Raw genomic sequence first — 25,006 nt, 5'->3', positions numbered from 1 at the left:
TTCTGATGCTGTGTTTCTTTCCAAAAAACACTCACTAAAGCTGAGTTCAAAGTCTCCAACCAGCCAACCAGCCGGCCGCCCCCGCTTCCAGTGTTTTTATTTAATCACCTTAATAAGGTGGCTGCGACAGCTGTCAACATGGTGTGTTTCTTTGGGCAGTGCCTTGCGGAGTAAACCACATTACTGCTAGAACCACAGGCTCCTGGGAGAGCAGGAGAACAGCATCTATCATTTCGCAGGCCCTCCAGACTCCATTAAATCAACAATCAACAGGTCATTCATAAAGCAGGCCCATGAGAAAATATACTCAGGGATGGATCTGCCATCTTGCTCCCCCCCTTGTTCTTAATGACTTCCCCATCCCCCACCGTTGATTAGTCACCAATATCGACTGGGCTTCCTGAGCTAAATCCCCACTCTGTGTACGTGAGTGCACTCAAATGCATACACATCTCAGAGGGAAATGCCCACTCACAGGTGTGTGTGCTTGCTGCATACACACACAGATTAAACATGCATCCCCATAAATAAAAGTGCACACACAAACACACTTTTTACAATCAATTTCTTTATTTTTAGTTTCAGGTGGTTATTTATATGTTCCTATTATGAAACCGGTGTTTTCACAATTACTTTTTTACTGCCAATGTTTATTTGCTTTCTTGTCGAGTTAGGTGAGAAGATCAATACCACTCTTATGTCTGTAAGGTAAATAAAGACTGGAAACAAGGACAAATGGCTAGCATGGTCCTTTCCAAAGGCAACAACATCTGCCTACCAGCACCTCTAAACTAATTAACTAAAACACTAATTAATGCATTATATATTGTTTGTTTAATCCGTACAAAAACCAAAGCATAAAAACAACTTGTTGTGGTTTTACAGAGGCTTTATGTTCCAGAAGCAGCTAGCCAAAATACCTGCTTCCCCCTATTTTTAGCCATGCAAGTGGTACGGCTCTAGAGATGACAATGTCAGTCTATCTGTCGGTCATCAGTCCACCAATTTTGTCTGAACTGAAATATCTCAATAGCAATTGAACGGATTAAGATGAAATTTTGTACAAGCATTCAGGTTCTCCACAGGATGAATTCTAATGACTTCATCGTCATCATCAGCAGGTTTTCATTTTTGTCTTTTAGTGACATTTTTCGACACCCGTGAGATGGATTGCTATGACATTTGGTACAGACATTCATGTCCCCCTCATGAAGAATTGTAATAACTTTGGTGATCCCTTAACCTTTCATTCAGCGCCATTATCAGATCAAAATTTGAATTTTTCCAAAAATAAATGGCTGATTCCTCAGTCTTTGATGGTAGCGTCATATTTACTATGCACACATGAGACTGGTATTGATGGAATTTCAAACTACTCCTTTGCTGCTACTTTCGCATCATAGTCCTCTTTGCTGCAGTGATGAGTAACACCTAAAAAGGCTTGAAACTTTTTATAAAGCATGACGTGTATTCTTATCTTGTTAACTCATAATAAAATTAAAGCGAGCACGACTTCTATTTATATTTGGTAACAGTGACAAATTAGACACTGTTTGAGAGGGGAAAAGGAGGGAGTGTTAAAGTGAGTTTAAATTGTGATTCTCAACTGGGCTTGTCTTATCTAAAGTTTCCTTTTTCGCTTTTCTGACTTTTCCTCTATCTCCTCCCCATTTGTTTCTTTCATCCCTCACGGTAATGTATTCCTCATGCCAAATACTTCTCTCGGCATCCTTTATATCACTTTCCTCCTCTACATCTTTATGACGTGATGTACCATTCCCTGCATTTCCTTTTTTTCCATTCACTGGCTTCTCATTTTTCTTCTCTAATTTCTGTCCATTCTTTCCTCTTGTGTTCATTATTTTCCTTTCCTTCTCTCCCATTGATGTCTGTCTTTTCCATGTCATTGCCTCCCCCCTTCAACACCTTTACCTCTCCTATATGCTCCTCTTAATATCCCCCTCATCCTTATCTTCACCTCCCTCCTCCTCCTCTTCTTTTTCTTCCCTTCTTCATTTGCCTCCAGCATTGGTTGACTGAGCTGGAGATCTTTGCCATGATCTTTGCAGCAGCGGTGCACGACTACGAGCACACAGGGACCACAAACAACTTCCACATTCAGACAAGGTAATGGATCATAAAATCAAAAATGCATGGCGCTGACTCACCGATCAATGTTTTCATTTACTGCAAGGGGGCTTCATTCACACTGAGATCACCTGCAGTGCAGTAATAACACTAAGGCAGGACGGGAGTCCAAATGAACTCCAAACTCTGTGCCCTGGAATAAAAATAGTTTGTTCTCTGTAGACATTACACTCGAAAGCTTGAAGTTCCTCAGAACCATCACTGATGATAACTTGAACTAGAGAGAACAAATGTGTCATGTCAATATAAAAGCAACTATATTGCTATAATTAGGAAATTTAGTTATTTAGTTGACACAATTCCAATCATTTCAGAAACCCTCAGCTTCTTAAAACATATAACGTTAATGTTTCTGAAACATACTTTCATACACAGGGGTGAAGTGGGGAAATCTCAAATTTGAGGATTATTTCATGTCTAATTTTGAAACAGATTTACAGATCCACTATCCATCTAATGTTCAGCTTCCCAAACATCTTTATATCAGAGGTCAGTTCTCAGTAAGATAAGGGTCCTCACTTAAGGAACTTTTTTGTCTAATTTGGTTAGAATTGTAGTTTTCTTTCCTTTCCTACACAACATGTTTAACCTCTCCTTTTACATTATCTACAAAGATATTGTTTTATTTAGGTTGAGATACGGTGTTTTTCCTCCACCTTAACTTCTCCTTGCCCTTTTTTGATTTTATTTTCTTTGTACGATTTTAATAATTTAATAACTGTTCATAAGTAAAGACTCAAAGAAGGATTTTTGGCATGTTTGGCATCCCAAAACTTGATCACATTCACATTTAAGTGATATATTTTATTGATAAAATGAAGAAGTAGCAACATCAAAGGGTTCCATTATTGCTCTATGTACTTTTTTCAGTACTTTTTTCAGACTATTGCTTTGCTTTCTCTTTGACTGACAGGTCAGACACAGCTATCCTGTATAATGACCGCTCCGTGTTGGAGAGTCACCATGTCAGCGCAGCCTACCGCCTACTGCAGGATGACGATGAAATGAACATCCTCTACAACCTCTCCAAGGATGACTGGAGGTCAGAGAGACAGACACAGACAGACAATAAGAGAAGGAGAGACAGAAAGATGAAAGAGCTGAGTGACAGCAAAGGGAAATCAAACGCAGAGATGTAGTAGAGAACAGATAGAGACAGATAGACAGGCAGGAGTGAAAGATGTAAACTAAGCAGGTCAAGCAGAACAGTCTCATGAAAAATACAATAGAGATAATATAATGTACACACCCCCCATTTACAGCTCAATGTGAACTTATCTCTTATTTTTCAAGGCTAACAACTGTGCTCAGTGGAAAATCAGAAAAGTTGGATTACCTTCAAGGTCCAACAACTTTGTACTAAATGGAACTTTTATGTGTGATAATACATTAAAGGAGACAGCTGCAATCCGATTTCTCATGGCATAAGCTGGGACTTGTCAAAGCATGTATTATAAATAGCTCTCAAAAACTCTGTTGGCTGCCTTCATTTACTTTAGCGACTTCCGCAAGGAGTCGGCTTTTATTACCTGCGAGTTTGACAGTTCATTATACAGCACATGGCTCATGTTTCCCTCTCCTTTGTTTCTCTCCTTCTCATACAGAGAGTTGCGGGCTCTGGTGGTGGAGATGGTGCTGGCCACAGATATGTCCTGCCACTTCCAGCAGGTTAAGGCCATGAAGAACTTCCTGCAACAGCCTGAGGGGTCAGTTGCCTTTTTCCTTCACCGCTGTTTACACTCTCTGTCCTCACCCCTGCGATTTACATTTCCATTAACCCTGCCATCAGCCTCTGTTTTCTTACCACCTGCTGTTTACAACCCAATTAACCCTGCCCTGAAGGGTGCACTCATAGAGAAACAATGTTTTATATGAGGAAGACCATTTGAAACAAACAACTGATGATTTCTGTTGCTCAGGTGTTGTTTACGCAATGTAAAATATGGAAATAGAAATGAGTATCTTGCCAAATAGTACCAACACACATGCATTATAAAGCACAAATATACAGCAGGGTGTTAGAGCTGGCCCTCTCAGGCACAAACACAGTATAGTTTCTGTGCTGCAAGTCTGCAGCAGAGTTATGGTGCAGTCACACCAGATTTTAGCAGGGTGAAATTTATTTGTACACTGCAGTGAAAAACAGTCAGCATCAGAAATATTGCTGGCAGATTTGCTAGTATAGGCTGCTATATTAAGACACCAGGTAGAAAACATTCATCTTCCACAAACGTCGTATGGTTTCATGTTGTCTTTACCTGTATTCCTGCTCTGCTGCCTGTATTGTATATAAGGAATGATACCCTGAAACAACAGCTATATAACTTCCTCAGCCCTCACTGTCACTAATGATGAATGAGTATTGGCAAAACAGTTAAATTTTATTGAGAAAGTCAGAAGTACACCACACAGCAGTGTAATGCATTTGGGTGCTGGTCAAGAGAAGGCAATGTAAAGACAATCAAAAATGATGGAAGGTTTTGGCTACACAACAAAAACCCAGCTCTGGACTGGATTTTCTGAAAGTGGAGGAGCGAGCAATGGGTTTCACATTTGCTTGCCACCTCGGAAAATACATTTCAGGTGTAATATAGGGGACTCAAATCATGTGAACACAAACTCCACATACAGTACCAATTAAAACACTTGGACACGCCTTCCCATTTGCTAGAATGAGAAAGTGTGTCCAAACGTTTGACTGGTACTGTACATTATGGTATAGTAACAAAATTATATGAACTACACACACAGTCTGACCTTTTGCAATAAATTATTTCTTGAGTTACATCTAGAAATTTAAAAACGAGATAAGAATATATGTGACCAAATTGGGAGGCTACCATATTTAAAAAAAATAAATCTACAATTTCATCAAAAAATACATTTAATCCAAAGTAGACTGCAAAGAAAACCGAGGTTCTCCACAGTCAACCCTGCAACATATTAACATAAATAATGACCTAATAACAACAGCAACATAATACATGTAATAACAGCAGCAATTATCACCATTATTATCAACATCATCATAATTTAGAATGAATAAAATAAATAAACATTTATGGACAGGTCATGTAGCCATAAGCTTATAAAATGTAACTACCTTGAATAAAAAAAAGATGATGTAAACAACATAAGTTAATTTCATATTTAGGGGGTCAAAGTTCAACCAGGAAGAAGACAGGGCCAGGTGTATTCACAACAGGAACTTTCAGTTAAATTAATGGATTTTTTTCAGGCGCAGCCGGAACGTCCTTTTCACACTTTGTGAGCACAGCACCCTCCGCAGTGACTGATAGCTGGGTCTGCTGTACATGCAGACTTGGAGCTGCAGTTTAAAGTAAAATAGAGCTATCAAGCAAACTATCATGTGACGTGATGAGTCATCACTGCTGATGTAGCGCCAACACTGACGAGAGAAAGCTGCGAGGAACTTGTTGACCTTCAGAGTATTCTCTTCACTGTGATAATTCACAGCAATTGTCATGACTAGAAAAATGCCCACAAAGCAGTGATATGGAGATAAATAGCTTCCTGAGAATATATGTCGGAAACAACAATATTATTATTCCTATATTTGTGATTATACCTCAGAACCAAAGAGTGCTGACTAGAAGGTAATCATCAAGCGACAGTATAGAACACGTACACATGCACATGAATGAGAGATTGCAGTCTGCAGGTAATGCTGAATAGACTGTAATGTGAAGTAATTCAAACCAGTCTGCTCCCGGCCTGCTTACAGAGCACTTTAAGACCCAATCTGCCTCAAATGGAATGAGAGGAAATTTGAGCTAGTCTTTCTCACCTCTGCTTAACCTTGTGCTATGTGTGTGTGTGTGTGTGTGTGTTTTCATTTGTCTGCCTCCTTTCCATATTGGTTCGGTGTGAGCCCATGCATGCATCAGTCCATTAAACATGATGGTTTGATATGGTATCAGGTGATATCTCAAACGCCACTGATGGCTGATGAGGTGAGATGATGCATCTTCACACTGTACTGATTAACTTAATGGAGGCAGTTTCTTTTTAGATGGAGACATTTGTCTGTTTTTAGGTTGTCGTGGGTACTTTAATGTGTTTGTATGCACACACTAATGGATGTCTACATAAATTCAGAATCAGTTAAATTAGTGGAGACAGTTTGAGGGTGCCTTCAGTGGACCAGTGCCATCACAACACTTACCCCAGATTCCCTATGTAGCTAAATTCTGTAAACCAACTAACAACACTAACCATTGGTTGCTTATATATGAGCCATTTAGATTAAATAGTTAAAGAGGAAGGATGTGGTCACCCACCTGACATGACAGTTGATCTAAACTGGGGAGATTTTAAATTACATTTCACAAAAATGACACAATATTCCTCAAAATTACCAAATATTGTCAATTGGATTAGCATGGATGGATTGAATTAGATTATTATCCACTGCTTGATTACAACTAACTCACACACATTTTCTCCATGTTTGTGGATATAAATCAAACAGTCTTACCTATATTTACAAAGGATCGGCAGATAAGTTTAATATAATTTACCATAAAAATGTAATGTTTGACAGTTATGCTATAGCTTGTGATGCTACAGTTACTCCTTGTTACATAGTTGATTGCTTTAGATCGGACCGCACAACAGATGTTTCCTAGCGACTGATTTACACATTATAAAAGTCCCCCTCCAGTCAAACATGTTTTTTTCTTCTTGTTCCTTCAGTTGGATGTTTGAGCGTCACTGTGCAGGATGATGTATGTACAGAGTTTGACTTTAGAAGGCTGTTTTCACATTCAACTGCTGAAAGTGGAAAGTTTCTCTGTGCTTAAATCTGAGTTTAAGATGCTATTATGACCTGGCTCAAGTGGCCACAACAAAGGGGAAACACACCAATTTAATAAATCAAGTTAAACAAATGAACTAAATATTTACAATATGGGGTGTGGGTGTCAGTATAATCAGTAGCGTGCATGGGTGGAAGATGTCCAAGGGGGTGTTGTACGGTGCATAAAAGCAAAGACAAAGAAATAAAGAAACACAACCAAATTGAAAAAGCATGTGGTGGGGAAGAGACGAGAGCTGGAGCAGCAGCCAAAGTGGCAAAGAGTCAGCCAGAGCCTGAGCTGTGTCACAACCCAGAATTAAATAACAATCACCTGCATAAACAAAGCAGACAGCTAGGTAAATTGTACAGCAAACATAGCACACAACAGATGACACCACAGGGGTCATCACACACGCGTACTCACGAACATAATTTGTGACATCACAACAAATTTTCAATCAGGTAGAAGGAGTAGATGTATGTTTTTAAGGATTTTTAAGGAGGTAAATTCACTTTTTTGTGGAAAAACCATATCAGACACAAATTATTAAATTGCCTTCAAACATGGCTGGAGGGGATCTTTAAGTTTTAATGGTGCAGCCCTATTTAGTTAATCACTAGTTTGAAAACTGGTTTGAATCTACTAGATAATTACTAAGAAGTTATGAACGACTTTACATAAACTTAGTAACAGATTTATGAATACCAGGTTCAACCCAATCCATTGCAAGGTTACAAACTTTGAGACTTGACTTGCATTTTTCACATCTAATATTTATGCATATTTTGCAATTAATCAACCTATTTGTAACTTGTATATCAGCTCTTCCTAACGGCTAATACCGCTCTGCACCCTGCTGCTATGCAGTTCATCTTGTCTACATTAAACTCTACTCCTACTGTCCCACTATACTCAATGTCTTAGTAATTTTATCTAGTTTAAATTATTTGTGCAACTTTTGTACTTAAAAAAAACAGTAACTATAGTAAATGTCGATGTCATTTGGTCAACATTTTTGTCCGAGACGCATCAAAAGGCCTAAAGCGAATACATTTTTACCATGGTGCCATATTCTGACCACTGAGCATATACACTACAGTGCCTATGAAAAAGTCTCTTGGATTTCTTCATGTTTTATTGTGCTCCTCGTCAGTTTTTTGCAGAGAGATTGCTTTAGACAGTTTTATAGCTGTGCCCCATTCTTTCCATTCTTGCTGTCTTCCAAGGGGTTTTCAGTGGCTTTGAGGTTTTCATCTGTCCCCGATTGGTACTCTTCAGTGGTGACAATTTGTCTGGAATTTCTGTTTGTCTGATATACAGTACCAGTAAAATGTTTGGACACATTCACTTGAATGAGAAAGTTTGTCCAAACTTTTGACTGGTACTGTACTTTTAGCTTGGAGATTGACTAACCAGTAATTTGATCTACTAGATACATGTGTGTTTTTTAGGGGACATCACATCTTTTTTGTCATTTTCTGTTTGGGAGCTGAGTGGAGTGGGCTTGTTTTAAGTGGGGCCTTAAAGAGACAGGAGTTAAAACAGCCTGTTTCAGACAAAGACTAAAGTGAGAGGCTGCATAAATAACCAGTATAAGATAAATAAGTTTTTTGAACTGCAAATAATTCAGAGATATTTCAGTCAACCCCCAGAATATAAGTATAGACCTGGAAATGTGTACGATACATCCACCATAACGTAAAATCACTTGCTACACCTTGATTAAACACAGGTGATCTTATTTTATTTCACTGTGTGACTTCTAACCTGGCTGCACCAGTGATGGATTTTGTATAATGTATCACATTAAAGGGGTGTGGTGCATTACGAAAATATTGTATTCAAACTTAATTATAGAGATTTGTTTTCACTTTGACACCCTTTTCTAATTTATTCAATGCATTTGGATTCAAAGTTGAAAAACAATAAAACTTAAAAAAAAACAACACAACCAATGACAAACACTCTCTGGGTGACTTAAGTTGTCTATCTTCTCTGTTTTGTAGCATTGACAAGCCCAAAGCCCTGTCCCTACTGCTGCACACAGCAGACATCAGCCATCCAGCCAAAAACTGGGACCTCCACCACCGCTGGACCACCTCTCTGCTGGAGGAGTTCTTCAGACAGGTGAGCAGGTGCACATCTTCTATATAAATACCACTCAGACATCAGCACCTTTATAATCCCATGACTTCGAGAAGGCCAAGTGAAAATAAGGTTAACTGTGGCAGGAAGAGCACAGGTGAAACTAATAACAGTAATGACTGCTCCATCCCATTTGAGTGTCCCTGTAAGCCATAACTACGAGGTAAAATTAGTTTTAATTAGAGAAAAATGGAAATGTTCAGTTGCTATTGTCAGTTATTTTGACCAAACAGTATATTCGGTATTGAGTTAATAATAATAATAAACATCTTTTTTCAGTTTTTTTTAATAAGTTCATTTTAGAATGGCTATAAGCATTATTTTTTATAACAATATATCAAATGACCGTGTATAATGTCAGAGGTGTTGCTAGTAGTGATGAACCCACTGAGAATTATCAGCGACTCTGCAGCTTCCCTCATTTTTAGAAAGCTTTATAGCGAGTTTTAGCTCATTGTTTAGTTGTCTGGCTGCAACTTTACTGTTTTAGTTCACTCTCACCACCCTCATAGTGTATTTTTCGGCTGCAGCAGGCAGCTGTTTTCAGAGAAAAAGCTCTAAAAACCCACTGGACACTACCTGCTCTGCATGAAATCCCAAACAGACACAGTGAACATAATGGAACATTTAGCAGCAACAGAGCCAGATATTTCCCTTAGGAGTTGGTGGAGACCAAAACGCAAAGTGAACATTGGACGTACATTCATCAGGTAGACAGAGACACAACTCCAGATGAGTGATAATGTTGCTCCATAACTGCTGGATTTGTAAATAAGCAACATAAGCTGTTTCTGCTGCCCAATGGTGGACAAAAAATCAGTTGATGCTGGTTTAAGAAAACACTTAAGTGCATAAAATATAAAGAAGTCCAGGACATTTATCACAAATTACTTGTTTTAATATCTCAGTCTTATTATTTGTTTGTTTATTTATGATGGATGATTATATTGTACTGCCATGAGCTGTTGTACAATAAAGAAGTAAGTGAGCATTGATAATACAAGGGTCATAAAACTGGAACACCTAAATAGAAAGCAGCCCTGATTAATGTTATTGGTCACACATGTGATTTTTTCTGCCATGTTAAAGTGTCTGTTGTGAAAAGGCTTGTTGGTTCAGCTGTAGAGTCTGGGAGGAACTGTTAAAATTAAGATGAAAGACTACAGTAAGTTGGAAGAAGGATTTATTCATCTTGTCTCAAAATAGTACACTGAGGTGCTTTTTGATGCGTATAAAATATTCGCTCTCCAAATTCAGTCCCATATAAGTCAGGTTTTCTTCACAAAGCATTGCAGCATTTTTTTTAATATGATGCTTTGGCGCAACTCTACCCCCCAAAACAGTTTACATTACTGAGATATGCAGTCATACTTATGAGTTTATGAGTTATATCAACTAATCATTTTTTTAAAATGATGCCATGATAAGTGCCATGGCAGATTAAAATGTAGAACATTAACTCTTTGATAAAACAATGCATTCGACTATAAATAATAAATTGCATCTTTGTAAATGTCAACAAAAGGGACAGTCAACTGGTGCCATGTTGTTTTCATCTCTTCCATTATTAATCCACATTGTTCTGATTATCAGCGCTATTGTTGTGGCTGCTTTCACAAGGCCTTTGTCTCTCGGGATATGAATTGCCGATAAATAGCTTCTCCACAAGAACATTGCCTCCCGACTCCACATCTCATCTGTTTGTGATGAATCAGAAGAGAAAATGAAACACATTTGTGGCCCAGAAGCACTTGGGGCGAGGGCCAGACAAATCCAAATCCTGTTGATAGAAATGTGAGCATATGGTGTGTAGTGGTAGCGGTGGTGGTGGTGGTGGTGGTGTGTACTTTACGTGTGTTGTAAGTGTGTGTTTATGAGTGTCAGTCAGTTGTGTGTGTATTCCTAGAGGGTGGGGTACATTTTTCTAGATTTTGACAGAGGAAACTGATGTGTTTCCAGGGGGACAAAGAAGCAGAGCTCGGGCTGCCGTTCTCTCCACTCTGTGACCGAAAATCCACATTGGTGGCACAGTCCCAGATCGGTGAGTAGCTACACCGTAATGGTATGGGTTTAGAAGCGTTGCACCAAAATGAGTTTATTTGTGAAATTTTCCTTTGTAAAAGTATTTATAGAGCACCCAAGCGTAGGTTTGGTTTTTGAAGTGTGTATGTGTGGGTTCCATAATAATGGTGGTAAAACAAAGAAAACAAGAAACGTTATGTAAATTACTGAATTATTAAGGCACAAAACCTATTATCACATTTAGTGTCTTTGATAAAGACCCAATACTTTCTCCTACAATCTATGTCCTTTGCCTCATTTCTGTATAAATGTAAATAAGGAAAATAGATTTGGTCAAAAGATTTGCAGAAGAGGTGGCAGGACTGTTTTTCATCCCTGAATAGTGACTGCAGTTTTTCTGAGTAGATTAAACTAAAGGACAAATGTTTCCTGTTGTCTCTCTACCATCTAAAAATACCCCAAAAAACATAAAAAGGTAACTTTAGTCCTTGGTTGACACTGTTAACACCCATAAACTTCATCCTATTTGTATCTCAGATTTGATCTTCAATTTTATAACATTATGGAAAAACCTGGAAAATTTCTTAATGTCTGTCTTAATGTCTTAAATTAAAGCATTGAAGTGACTGTTCTTAGCAGTGATTGTTTGATTAAATGTTGTGAATTTGCTGATCTATCTTTGTCACCAGGGTTCATAGACTTCATTGTGGTGCCCACCTTCACTGTGCTGACAGACATGATGGAACGTATCGTCACGCCGCTCATCGACGAGGCCTCCCATTCAGGTTTTGCAGGCTTTCGGCGCTCGAGGTGAGCTTCAGTACCTCCTCTTAATACTGGGAGATCAATAAGAAATGAAAAGTTTTGGATTCTTATTTCTGGTGGAAAGATCTATGGCAAGGCAGAGTAGATGGACGTGGGTGACTGTATGTAAATCTAAATGAAAGTGTAACCAGCTTGGTTAAATGAGGATGGAGAACACACTGCTTTCTACCCTTCACCTCTCAACCTGTCACACGAACCCTCATTCCTTTTTGAGTAACTGCACTCTCAATGACGTGATTAAACCTCAGCAGCTCCTCTGCAATAACAGCATATCTAATGGAAGTATTGAGAACAGCAGATGAGTCTCCCATGAGTAATCCATTTCTGTGCGTGGAAATGTCTCCACCTTTCATCAGGCAGAGCCACACACCTTGAAATTGACATTTTAGAAATGCTACTCAAGTTTGCCCTGCCATCCCGGATCACAAATGGGCCTCAGTGCTGGATTGGCATACACAATAGCCTCTTGGGATTCAAAAGGAAGTGATTTTGTCTCCACTGGCTTAATTAATTGGCGCACTACATTTCCTCCAGCCACGTAGTAAATCAGGTATGTGTAGTCATGATTTAAGCTTTGAAACCTCACAAATAGGAAAATACATTCCACTTACTCTTGCGTTACTAATATTTAGATTATCCAGAGAAAAATCATTTAAAAAGTTACAGTCTGTTATTTCTTTAATCTTTGTGTCTTATTAGAAAATAAAGCAGTACTCGGGGAGTCTGGCTCTGCATCTTCCATTGCACCTGCACATCAATATCAGCCTCCCCATTCTCCTCAACAGCAGTCATTAGCATCACTCAGTGGGCCTTCAGTCGAAGCTAACCGAGTGGAAATCTCAGATAGTGTTGCCACTTGTGCTTTCTCCTTGTCTCTGCACACACCTGGGTGCTTATGGGTTTTTTTGGACCGTTTCTTTCACAGCATTTATAGCAGCTTTCAATCATCTGTAACGATGTCCGCTGTCTATTTTTGCCTCTGCTTATTTTTCTTTCTTCTGGTCAGTTAGTCCACTATTTTGGTCCAAATTAAATTATTTCAACAGCTACTGGATGGATTACCGTGAAATTTTGCACAGACATTCATGGTCCCACACAGAAGGGATTACTTTAGCCATCCCCTGACTTTTAATCCATCACCACCAGGAAGTCAAAGTTTTCACTTATCCAACAAAATGTTTGCAGACATTCCTGCTTTTTCCTGACCTTAATCATTAGCATTTAACTCAAAGCACCGTTACAGCCTCACAGAGATGCTTTAGTCTTGTTAATCTCTCAACTTCTCCCTTCACTCTCATTTTGTCCTCTCCAGCCTGAACAGTATTAGCTCAGAGGAAGCCAAGAGGCACAGTGTGAAGAGCATAGGCTCCGACAGCAGCTCAGGCCAGAGCTCTTTGCTGACGGTGGACATGAAGAACTTTAAGGCGTTGTGGAATGAGGAAGTTTATCAGAACAGAGAGAGGTGGAAAGCTCAGGCTGATAAAGGTACAGTACATCCATTCAGCATTTAAATTGGTAAAAGTACTAGGGATTTGGCAACTTTGGGAACATCAAAGCTCCTATGTGTCTGAATAGAACATGAGATCCACCAGAATATAGAAAATTGGCTTATGAGGCGGTAATGCTCTTAGCTTACTCAGAGGGGGATTCCAACTTTGTAAGTGTCGGATTTTGTGGGATATACAGAAATTGTCTGTGTTGATTTATAATGTGAAATTCAATAAGAGCTGATTAGTATGTTGACATGCATCAGTTCTAACTTAGAAGCATTTTCTAAGGGGTTTATAAGTTGTAAGTAATAACTTTCTTAATTTTTAATAACTAATCAGTTATAAGCCATTAATCAAACATCCCTCTGGTTGGTATCTGTCCTCCTGTTTTATCGTTTTAGGTCAGTCTCATTTATCAACAATTTATTAATATTTACAATCGGGGACTTCTTGTACGTAGCATTTATGAATGAATTACTAGAAATTTATTGCCGTAAACTTAATGGCTTATTACAAAGTGAGAAAATAATACCAATTTATTAATTAGCAACATTTATTTATTTGTACATTGCATATCTGCATTTTTGGCATATGTACATTTTGCTTTTTGACATTTATAATATTTATCTAGATTTTTTTAACCTCTACATTTGCTTTTTTCTAATCCTTATTTTTCCGCATATTTCACTACACATATTAGTTGCATTTTAGTTAAATGACAAATAAACCTTTGAATCCTCTAATCAATGTTTTAAATCTTAAACAGGCAAAAGGGATTTTCTCACAACCTGGCAACCCAAAAATTCTAATCAATGGTTTATAAATAATCTGCTACTCTATAAATCATTAGTGAATTCTTTTTAGCCATCAATAAAGTCATTAGTTACAACTAACAACACTCCAGTAAGCTCTCTGATTAACCTTTACTGACTCAAAGTAAGAAGTCGTCATGAATTAATGCACATGAACTCACACTGTCACATATGCTAACCTGCCTGCATGCTCCATGTGACCTCAGAGGCGGAGGAGAGAGCTAAAAGAGAAGCGGAGGAGCAAGCCCAGCAGGAGGAGGCCATGGAGCCCCAAGAGGTCCACACAGAATCAGAACAACCTGAACCAAATGAGGACAAATTGGAGGGGAAGGCGCCAGAGTCAGTGGAGGTCAGCAGACCACCAGATGGTAACACAGTGGAAACAGAGCAGGGAGCGCAGAAGAATCCACCAATGCAGAACGGTACATCTCCTTACTGTGTAACCCCGTAGCATGAGCTGTTTTTAAGAGACATGACATCAGGCAATGTCTTTAACTGTGCTATGTGTGACGTAATTCTCCAAACCTAAGTGATCATTACAACCTCAGTGAATGTTAAGACAATTTTCTACGATGATGTCTCAACCCTGTTTCATGCTACATCAGTGAAACAGTTTATAATCTCTGAATCTCTTGTCTCCATTCAATGCAAAACCAAATTTCTGAGATGAAGAGTAGTAACATCGTCCAAATCATTCGGTGCAGTTGTTTTGTGAATAAAAACTAGTTTCTATCTAATTGTTTTGAAGCAAACCAGGTGTCAGAACGTCCTCATTGGATGGTCGGGGCTCGGGCTACAACTAACAATTATTTTCATTTTTTTTCAATTCATCAATTAGTTGTTTGGCCTATAAAATTTCAGAGAATGGTGAAAAATGACAATCACTGTTTCCCAAAGCCCGAGATGCAACTTCAGATGTCTTGTTTTGTCCCGACCAACAGTCCACAACCCCAAAGATATTCAGTTAACTATCATAAAAGACTAAAGAAACCAAATATTCACTTTTAAGAAGCACAAGAAACAAGAGAATCTTAGTAAAATCTGACTAAAAGCAATTAATCAATTATCAAAATAGTTGCTGATTAATTTTCTATTGATTGACTAATCGATTAATCGACTAATAGTAGCAGCTCTAGTCGGAGCACCAGTAAGCATGTCTATGACATACAAAAATCTAAACAAGGAAGTGAACAAAGTCATTGCAACAGTGGACTGGAGCTAAAATATTACATTGATAAATTATTAAAATGAATTAGAAACATGTTTTATTATCTAACATGTTTTTCTGTTTCAAAATTTTAAAAGTATTAATTCAATAAAACGCTACGTAGCTCAAGGACAGCTGTACTTTATTACAAACTTACATTTCGAATGTCCTAAAACAGAGAGGATGCTTCGGAGGTTTCACATTCTTGATAGGATTGTGTGCATGATTCTGACAAATAACACAAACTATTTTGCCTTTTCAGGAGAGCTGTCTGAAGGGGCTGAATCTCCAGAGAGTGTAGAAGACAAGAACGCAGGAGCTGATGGTGAGTTTACTCTGTAAAGCCCAACACAATTCACAGAGAATTAAACATGACCTTATGAAATAAAGTTTAAACCAGTGTTTCAGTTTAATCTCCCTTCATCTTGTTTTGGCAATGAAGCAACAGCATGTGCAAAGAAATGCTACCCTACCTCGGGGGGGGATATACTGCATTTGTACTACTTTTTAGCTGTTGCGGTGTGTAAATGTTGATGAAAAGATATTTTTCCCTGCAAGGAAACTAATTACTATTAAATAAGCTAAAGACAGTTGTTTAAATGGGAAACATGGGACCAGAATTTTTGCTACTTGATTAGCAGAATACGCAGAAATTGTAATACATGAGAAATACTAAATGGACTCCCCTCGCCTGTTATCAGATTGTTTATGTCTACGTATTTCTCTTTTATTTCCTTTTAGCAGAGGTGGCGATGGAATAATCAAGCTATGGAGCATCACAGCCACACTGTTTGCATCTGTACTGCTGTGGATCTGAACCTGCTTTTACCCACATGGGAGGACTCGCCAGAGGGAACAGCAATTAGTTGGACTGTGTCGCCCTCTACAGGACACCAAGAAACTGACACCTTCACTTTCTTTTTTTTTTTTAGTCTCTCATATGATCAACTGTTTTCACTTTGCTTTTTACTTTCACCATGTTTCTACTCCCAGGCTCTTGTGTGCAGAGCTTGCAGCTCTCTCTCTCTACCCATGTGCATTAATCCTCCCTTCTTGCTTACTGATAAAGATGACAGAAGAAGATTTAATGACCTTAAGACAACAGTGAGGATAAGGAGGAGCCTTTGATAGACTGCTTTTGTGTGTTTCTTTTACATGTCGCCATTGTAAAAACCTCACTTTTTAACACTGCTTTATTATTCTCTGTCAACACAAGGTATAGTCTGTTAAAAGTTTATTTAGAGACACGAGGTTATTTTGGTCCTTACAGAGTAACACATGAGTACAGATTTGTGGGAAATGCAGATTAGATGCACAGTAAGAGGGACTATTACAACTGCTGCATATAGTAGTATGTACAGTATATGAGTATGTGTACAGTACATGGTGGTAACTGAGTACACTGGAGTTAAATTCACAGGTCTGCAGCTCTACCATTTTACTAGCAAGTACTCCTTAAACAAATCCACTCTATGTAGAAAAGTCTTCACAGATCACGCTTCTGCTTTAGGAGCTCCTGTTGAGAGTCTCTTCTGCTTGCTGCGGTGACTACAAAAAACATTTTTTACCACCACTTGTGGCTCAATCTGTTCCCTTACTATGTTTACTTTCTTGCTTTCCTCAGACATTGTGTCCTTGCAGCCCGGTTTCAATCATTTGTTTGTGTGTTATTGCCGTCTTTACTGTACATATTGAAAGTTTCTATATGTTTGGATCTTAGGAGGAATAGAAATCCTGTGATTCCACAATCCACCGACAGATAGTTTTGGATATAACGTGAAAAAATGTCCAAAAATTAGAATGCAACTTTTGCATTTCAAACATATCACGTACACTAATGCATTCAAGTTTTTGTAATATATACAGTTCTTTTTTTGTTTACCTTTTTTTTTTTTGTAACATTCTTATTTGTTATGCAATGTCCGACATGAGTCACGCACTAAATGTGTCTAATATCCTCACAATGTGTGTCACTCTAAAGTTGTCATCAAAAAGTCTCTGTTGAACGTTTCTTCGTCAGACTTCTTCTCGATGCCTTCTTATGTGTATTTAAGCTGTAGCACAGAGTCAATATTGTCGCTGAATTAGAGAAAAATCTTATATATGTGTAGTATTTCTTTTTTTTTTTGCAGAGCAGTTATGTTACAGCAGCTTCACCTTCTCAGTTGTTGGTGTAATGTTTAATCAATGTGTTTACAGTGTGCTCGTACACCTATTAGCCAGTTGAATCCATCATGCTTCTGTGATGGCCGTGCATCCGAGGCTATGAGTCCAAACTGTATCTGCTTCTTGGTTGTTTGCCAGGTTTTTAAGGCTTGTAAGACCCTTGTAATGTTGCGTATATAAGATGCAAATATTGCTTACTGTGCATATGTAACATATTGAACCTTTGCAACGCTGGTTCAGCTTTTACTATATATGTGTAACTGGAAAAAAAAGAAGCATTTTGGCAGTATTTGCATAATGATGGATATGTTTTCCCTAAAATTGTGCACTTTTTTTTCTTTCATTAGGTTCTAAATTCTTTTGGTATGATAATCCCGAAATTCATAGTGGCAAGATGAAGTTCTTGGCATATTCTATGTTTATTTTACAGTATACTGTACATGTGTATACTGCTACCTACACTAATATGTATAGAATACATCGGGTTTAAAAGGGGTAAATAATTTAACAACTAAAATTTATATAAATAGGAATTATAGAACCTTGTGAATTTTTTTTAGCCTCTTTGTTTTAATACACACTCCCCATTTTTATATTATAAAAGGAACATTAGTGACACGCTGGGATATAGCAGTTTATCACGCAATGTAACCATGCTACTTTCTACCTAAAAAATACAGTCAGTGGTTAGCAAGCCAGCTGGCTGAACGTGTGCCTCTATATGTACTTATCATTTCACATCTTTCACCTGTAGGAAAAGAACTTTGTGATGTCATTTGAATCTGTGCGAATCCAGGCACATTCAAAGAAACCAGTAAATATCTTCCTACAATATTACACACTAAAGAGTCTTGACTAAGACTTTTATTTTAGACACTGTTGGAAACCTACAGCCTGTTTGTAAAGTCAGCTGTTCAATGTTGCAGAAGTATAGTATTTATAATGGTATATTTTGCTCTTTTTCATTTAGAAAATCTATTTTCTAGCTGTTTTTGTGCTGTATAGTGTACGTTTTTTGTTTTATTGTGCGATCCTTTTTTGACTCAGAGGATGGATTGTCAAAAAATACGTCTTCAACATGTAATGACATTTTTCTTTTTTTGTCATTTTGTCTCCCTTCTCTGGTTTTATTTGTCCCGTGCGTCTGTTCAATATGTTTTTTTTGTTTATTTTTTTCCACCAGCTCTGAAGTCAGAAATATTCAAGTGGCTCAAAACTCTGTGAATTTACAGAGTGCACATCTTAGCAAATTAGATTTATAAGTAGAACAAACACAAAACCTGTTGTATCCTCAAAATAACCTGCCTGACACTTGGTAAAGCAGAATATATTTTCTGTACCAAGGGACCAATACATGTACAGTCTTGTAGTTTGCTCTATCTTTTCACTTGCTACTGTGATAGCCTACTATATGAATATTTAACAGGAATTTATACCAACCATAATCAGAAACATAGCTGTATTTATGACATGTAAAGACTTCTAAACATGGTGTTTTGTAATGGTTACTATGGAACAGATTATTTGTTGTTTGTTTAATGCTTTGTTTCCTTGTTTAGTCTGAATCACTCTATATGACTGAGGTTAGATGGATGTAACGCCTGTGTGTGTGTGTGTGTCTGAAACGCCGGAAAATTCATTCAAATTTTAAATTCAATTCAAATTCATGCATTTCTGATCTCCTCACTGTGACCTGCTCTATTGATAAGAGTGTTGAGATGAGTGTGTGACATGACTGGGTGCATATGTGTGTATGTGTGTGTGTGTGTGTGTGTGTGTGTGTGTGTGTGTGTGTGAGTGTGTGAGACAGATGAAGAGAGAGAGATAAACAAAAAAAAGTGATGCAGTGGACCGTGTAAAGCTAGATAAACAATTCTCACCACCACTTAACAATCAAAAAATGCATTTCAGATAAACACTTTTTTCCACTTTAAAGATCCAATCTTCATATGGTTTATATCCCTCATCAGGCTGAATATGTTTACATATATAAAACAAAAGTAGACATATTCTCAAGGTCAAATCACAAACTTATGCTTGCCTAAAACCAAGGTGAAACATTTTAAAAAAGAGATAAAACAGTCCACTACATCCCTGAATAGAATGACTTAGAGAGTGTGTATGGGTGTGTGCGTATGCATGTATGTGCATGCATGTGTGTGTCACTGTCCCATGCCGGCCAGGCGGCCGTGTGTGCCACCATGCTATGTGACTGCACAGCCGTATCAATAAATCTGGACTCAAAGGGCTCAGATCATGTCTGCCTGTCTTCATTTCTTCAACACAAAATGTAAAAGCTATATATTAGTGACATGCTGAAGATTATTAAAGGATATGCCTGGTAATATTTATTTTTTTTTTTTGTTATAGCCAACAAATCCCATGAAAAGACCAACAAACCAACAGTGTGTTTGTCTGTCTCAGTACTTCTTGACTTCCACAGCCTGTCTCGGGCTTCATTTGTTCCCACTGAGGACATAAATCTTTAAAAACACATCACAAATATATGTGTATAACGTATTTAAAGGCCTAAGAGTTTCCAAAAACAGCAGGCTACTGTGATTTTTACTAAAATGGAGCATAATGTTAGTTCCGGCAGAGCATTGAAGTCGTGCTTGTCTCAGCTGATTGGCCTCAGCTGTTTTCAATGTTCTTCACAATCAGGGACTCCTCCACAGTTATGTGGCTGGTAACATCCAATCACATGCACACAGGTGTACACCGCAGACATTTTAACCTGACACTGTCACAGCTCACTCTTACACTCTATGCAGTTTGCTGCTGCAGCTCCCCCCACCACCTTAACCTCATCCTTACAGTGTGTGGTACTTCATTTTGTTGATTTTAACTAAGATGTAATGTTTATCAGAGGGATGAGCTCTCTAAGCAGACTCCTCATACAGCAGAGTGGATTGATACACATTTGGTGCTCTAGTGAGTATTTTTGGCAGCAGGAAAGTGTATGTGGGACTGACTCAGAATTAACTGCAGTACCCATGTTCATGGTAATAATGGACTATGGGTAAGTATGGTACATGAGAATAAGCTACATGTGCCAACAGTACTTGTTAGTAGAGTCAATCCAATGTTGGTTTTGGTCTTTTCATTGAAATTGTTGAAAATAGGGAAAATATAGAATATCACCAAACTAGAAATAGGCAAAGGTTTGTATTTTAGTAAAAGTAGCAATACCACAGTGTAGAAATACTCTGTTACAAGTTTTGCATTCAAAGTATTATCATCAAATTATACTTTAAGTACCTAAAGTAAAAGTACTCATTATGCAATATGGCCAATTTCATACTAATGTATATATATTATATTATTAGATTATAATTATTGATGCATTGAGCATTATGAATGTCACAGCTGGTAAAGGTGGGGCTAATTTTTACTGGCAGTTAACTTATTGGATGAAACTTCAAAGGCCCTGCACACCCATGGTATCCAAGGTGATTTTAACTATTTAGTCTGATTAAGCTCCTCTCAGACTGTGTGTGTACAGACTGAGCTGAAATGACTCTCCTTGACTCTCCTGTAGCTTTGTTGCACAAAACATTCAAAACATATCATTCTTATCAGTACATGGAGTCTGTTGACCTCACGTAATTCCTGGCGTAGCTCCACCCAACTTCAACCTGAGCTAATCAACAAAAATAACTGGAAACACCTGTGTAGGTAAAGCAAATTGACCTTCCTTACATTAACAGTCAAGTCTTTAAAGTCCCCAAAAATGTGTTCTTTAATCTGAGTTTAAGGTTGAATGAGATAATTGAAGTTTTTTGAGGAATAACCATATTGGACACAAATAATTATTCAAAGGAGAATATTTTTAATATTTCTTAAAACATGTCTGGAGGGAGTCTTTAAGGAAGAAAATATCACCTCTATATAAATAAATCCCGTGTTAAGATGACAGACAGGTCATAACATCAGGTCAGTTTTTTATGGACATATTTTTGTTTTCAAATTTAGATACACATCATCTTATAAAGCAACAGCAAGAACGTTTACATTTAGTAAAGGCCTAAGATTATGTACTGTGCATGACCTGCAATGTGAAGCTTCTCTCATGTGTTATTATGAATCCACTAGATGTCTCTGTTAGACTTCAAATTACACTGAAGCTCCACAGACACCAATGCTACATGCCTCAGAGGGCCCACGGCACTAAAAATGATCAACGGACTTGATGTATACGGTGTCACTTTCCCAAGATAGTCAGCGTATAGCTCTTTATCCGCTGTATAGGCAGCTCCACAAACATTACACACAGAACACATATTTATCACAAGTAGCATGCATATTCATGGGTAGGTTGATGGAGCTCGTGGAGGGATGTGTATGAGTTTTCAGCACTGCGCTGAGTACCGAAGCAGAAGGCGAATGTTAATTCAATTATACGGCAGCTGTTCCTTGGTGCCCATGGCCACTGTGTTTGCACTAGAACAGAAATCTTGTATTAGGTCCCTCGCCATAAAAGACCATTGCCAGGCATGAGAATGGGGACTGCCTGTAACCAAAAGCTATCAACAGTATTTTAAAGAGCTTTTAATGCTTATTTTTGGCTTGAATGAGAAATTTGGTGAGGCTGCTAAGATTTGTGAGTCTTTTTTTTTTTGGCTCACTGTTGATTTACAGAGCTTTTGTTTTTGGTCATTACTCCTTTGAATAGTCCATTTGCTTGCAAGTGAAATAAGCAAATCAATTTCTTTTGCTGGCATGAACTCAAGTCAAGGGTTGTTGGAGAGACATAACTGTGTGTTTTGTGGTGGTCGTTCCATCATTTTGGCACACGAAAGCTAATTTACAGATGCATAAAATCTTTCTCTTGCTTTGTGTGTGTGTGCATGTTTGTCCTCTTGTGACTTTGTGCACCAATAAATACATTTTGTGCATTTTACTGTATGTCAAGTCCTCCATTGCTCCCATACATGTGCAAATACAGTTTCTCCATGCATGTTAGTGTGTGTTGGTATTTCTGCTCCACCCCACCTCCTGTCCCGGGCTCGGGCTGAGCTCCAGCACTACTTGGTGGAGGAGAAGAAGTAGGAGGAGGAGGACGAGGAGGGGTGTGAAGGCATCCGCCAGCCTGTCCCTTCATTACCCGGCTCCCTGAGACTCCCTCTGTCTGATTTAATCACATGGCCACTTGCAGGGAAATGCTGCTCTGATGTTACCTGGACCTGCTAATCAGTTTGCTTTTCCTTCTTCAAAAGAAAAACAGCCAAACTTGTGGGCAGGATGCACTCAACAGCAAATTACATATGTGTAATATATGCACTCATGCAAATGTACAAAGCCAGAGATACACCCAAACACTAAACAAGTCTTAGTTTATTATTGTCCTCTTCACACGCACAGACACAGCTGGACAACATGGCAGAGGTTCACATTCAAAAGAGTAAAGGTGCAACTAAAGATTGTTTTCATTGTTGATTAATCTGCTGGCACTTTTCTCAATTAACTTAATCGTTTGTTCTATAAACTGTCAGAAAATAGTGCAAAATGTTTAGAGATGAAGGTGATGTTTTCAACATTTCAAACCCCAAAACTATTCACTTTATTATCATATGAGACAAAGAGAAGCAGCGAATCCTCATGTTTGAGAAGTTGGAACTGGTGAATCTGTCGAATCACTTAATCGACTGATGATTTCAGCTCTAAAGCAAAGATAAAAATAAAATATGATGCTGTCACACCGAGGCAAGAGGGATACTTACCCTAACCTAACCAGAACTGACAGCATGTTCTCACAACCTAACTACACACGGCCACATCGTGCAGCATGTAAAGTAGACATTCCATATCAAGCTGTTTAATAAAAATTAAACCCTGTCTATCCATTGGAAAGAGCACAGAGCTCTATTTAGAGTGACTGATCGAGAGCCCAGAATCAAAGGGCCCTGTGGCATGAGCCGCTCGTGTGTCTGGGAATTGGCCCAACTCTTAAAGAGCCAAGCTTCCCTCATCTTGACTGGGGGCCGACCCCCGAATAGGAAGAAGCTATTTCTGCTGTCAGCCAAGTTGTTCCTCTCTGGAAGCCTGTCAGGTGAGGTGTCGTGGCTGCCAACTGTAACCCCCTCAGGTGGGCACAAGGGGCAGGGCAGACCCCCAACGTGGCTCCAGCATTCTGACACACAGCAGATGATGCAAGTCACAGAGGGCATGGAGCTCCCTGATGTCTCCAGTCAAAAGAACAAATTGTATTTTATCTTTTTGTGAAGCACTTTGTAACAGAAAAGTGCTATATGGATAAAGTTTGTTATATTAATATTATTATTAACAGATTTGCTGGGAAGGTGGCAATCTCTCCAGCAGATCCCACAGCAGTGATGGATTAGAGACACACAAAAAGATTAATGTAATATAATATAATAATATGATAACTGCAAAGTTGTCAGGAGTTCATTTAGAATTATGGAAGGTTGTGACAGTGTGGTGTCTCACTTGCATCATTAACTCCCAGTGCTGGAAAGTAACCAAGTGCTTGATTTTATGCAACTTTATACTTCACTACATTTCAGAGGCAAATTTTGTACTTTTTATACAGCTTTACTTATTAGTTATTTTGCATGTTATTTTTCATACAGAGCATGCGATCAGCTTCTTGTTCAGTGGAAAAATCTCCCTCTTATCAAGTCATTTGGAATTGAGTTCTCAAATTTCTATTTTCTTGTAATATGTGAGGAAAAAAACATTCTACCAGTGGCAAATTGTTTCAAGAATTTGCTAAAATCAACTTTTTGTAATTCTAGTGCCTCAATCCATTGCATTCCTTGTCGTTTCAAGATGGACACATTACAGATACAAACAAATTGATTTCGGTTAAAAACAAGATGAAATATTCTCACTACAAAGATAGTTTTAAGGACACAACACAAAACAGAAATAGCTTTTGAAGATTGAAGTTTTTTCAAGTTAAACACTCTATAAAGAGTGCAAATCAGCTGCTCCTCAATCAAGCTGCTCACTAATCCACCAATGTTAAAAATCCTGTGATATACTGCATATAAGGCCATGAAAGGGGCCATTCAGCATAAGTAGAGAAGTATATTTTGCTGATAATACTTATACTTTTAATGAGGTAGGATTTTAAATGCAGTACTTTTACTTATAATAAAAATTTTATGTGAATCTGGATACTTCTTTCACTTCTTTGCCATGTTAAGTTCATAAAGATAAGAAATCAATAGATCACTCTTATCAGCTGCTGAAGAGGTGCATTCAAATTAACCACAACAACAGAACTGCAAAGATTTTAAAACCCCATTTTTCAGTGAATACTTAGCCTACTATCTTTGTTGTGTTGACTGTGTTTTGCGCTGCCATTCATCATGTAGTTTTTTCCTTTAAATCAACCTCAAACCA

The 25,006-nt window shown here is 38.1% G+C and overlaps 1 protein-coding gene across 4 annotated transcripts in view; it reads left to right on the top strand.

Moving 5' to 3' along the window:
* pde1cb (phosphodiesterase 1C, calmodulin-dependent b) overlaps positions 1-19,878 on the top strand; it is a 108,998-nt gene extending 89,120 nt beyond the window's left edge. For 3 of the 4 annotated variants that reach the window (XM_042428105.1, XM_042428107.1, XM_042428108.1), the window contains 10 exons: positions 2,027-2,127; positions 3,062-3,190; positions 3,753-3,854; positions 8,975-9,095; positions 11,073-11,154; positions 11,825-11,945; positions 13,273-13,445; positions 14,469-14,684; positions 15,732-15,794; positions 16,211-19,878. In XM_042428105.1, coding sequence (XP_042284039.1) covers positions 2,027-2,127; positions 3,062-3,190; positions 3,753-3,854; positions 8,975-9,095; positions 11,073-11,154; positions 11,825-11,945; positions 13,273-13,445; positions 14,469-14,684; positions 15,732-15,794; positions 16,211-16,230 — 1,128 coding nt within the window. In that variant the 3' untranslated portion in view covers positions 16,231-19,878. The remainder of the gene's footprint in view (positions 1-2,026; positions 2,128-3,061; positions 3,191-3,752; positions 3,855-8,974; positions 9,096-11,072; positions 11,155-11,824; positions 11,946-13,272; positions 13,446-14,468; positions 14,685-15,731; positions 15,795-16,210) is intronic. The other variant, XM_042428106.1, reaches the window with a different exon arrangement.
* The last annotated feature ends 5,128 nt before the right edge of the window (positions 19,879-25,006 follow it).

Source organism: Thunnus maccoyii, chromosome 12, assembly GCF_910596095.1.
Source record: "Thunnus maccoyii chromosome 12, fThuMac1.1, whole genome shotgun sequence".
NCBI lineage: Eukaryota > Metazoa > Chordata > Actinopteri > Scombriformes > Scombridae > Thunnus > Thunnus maccoyii.
The sequence above is the reverse complement of the archived record's forward strand: the minus strand, read 5'-3'. Positions and strand labels throughout refer to the sequence as shown.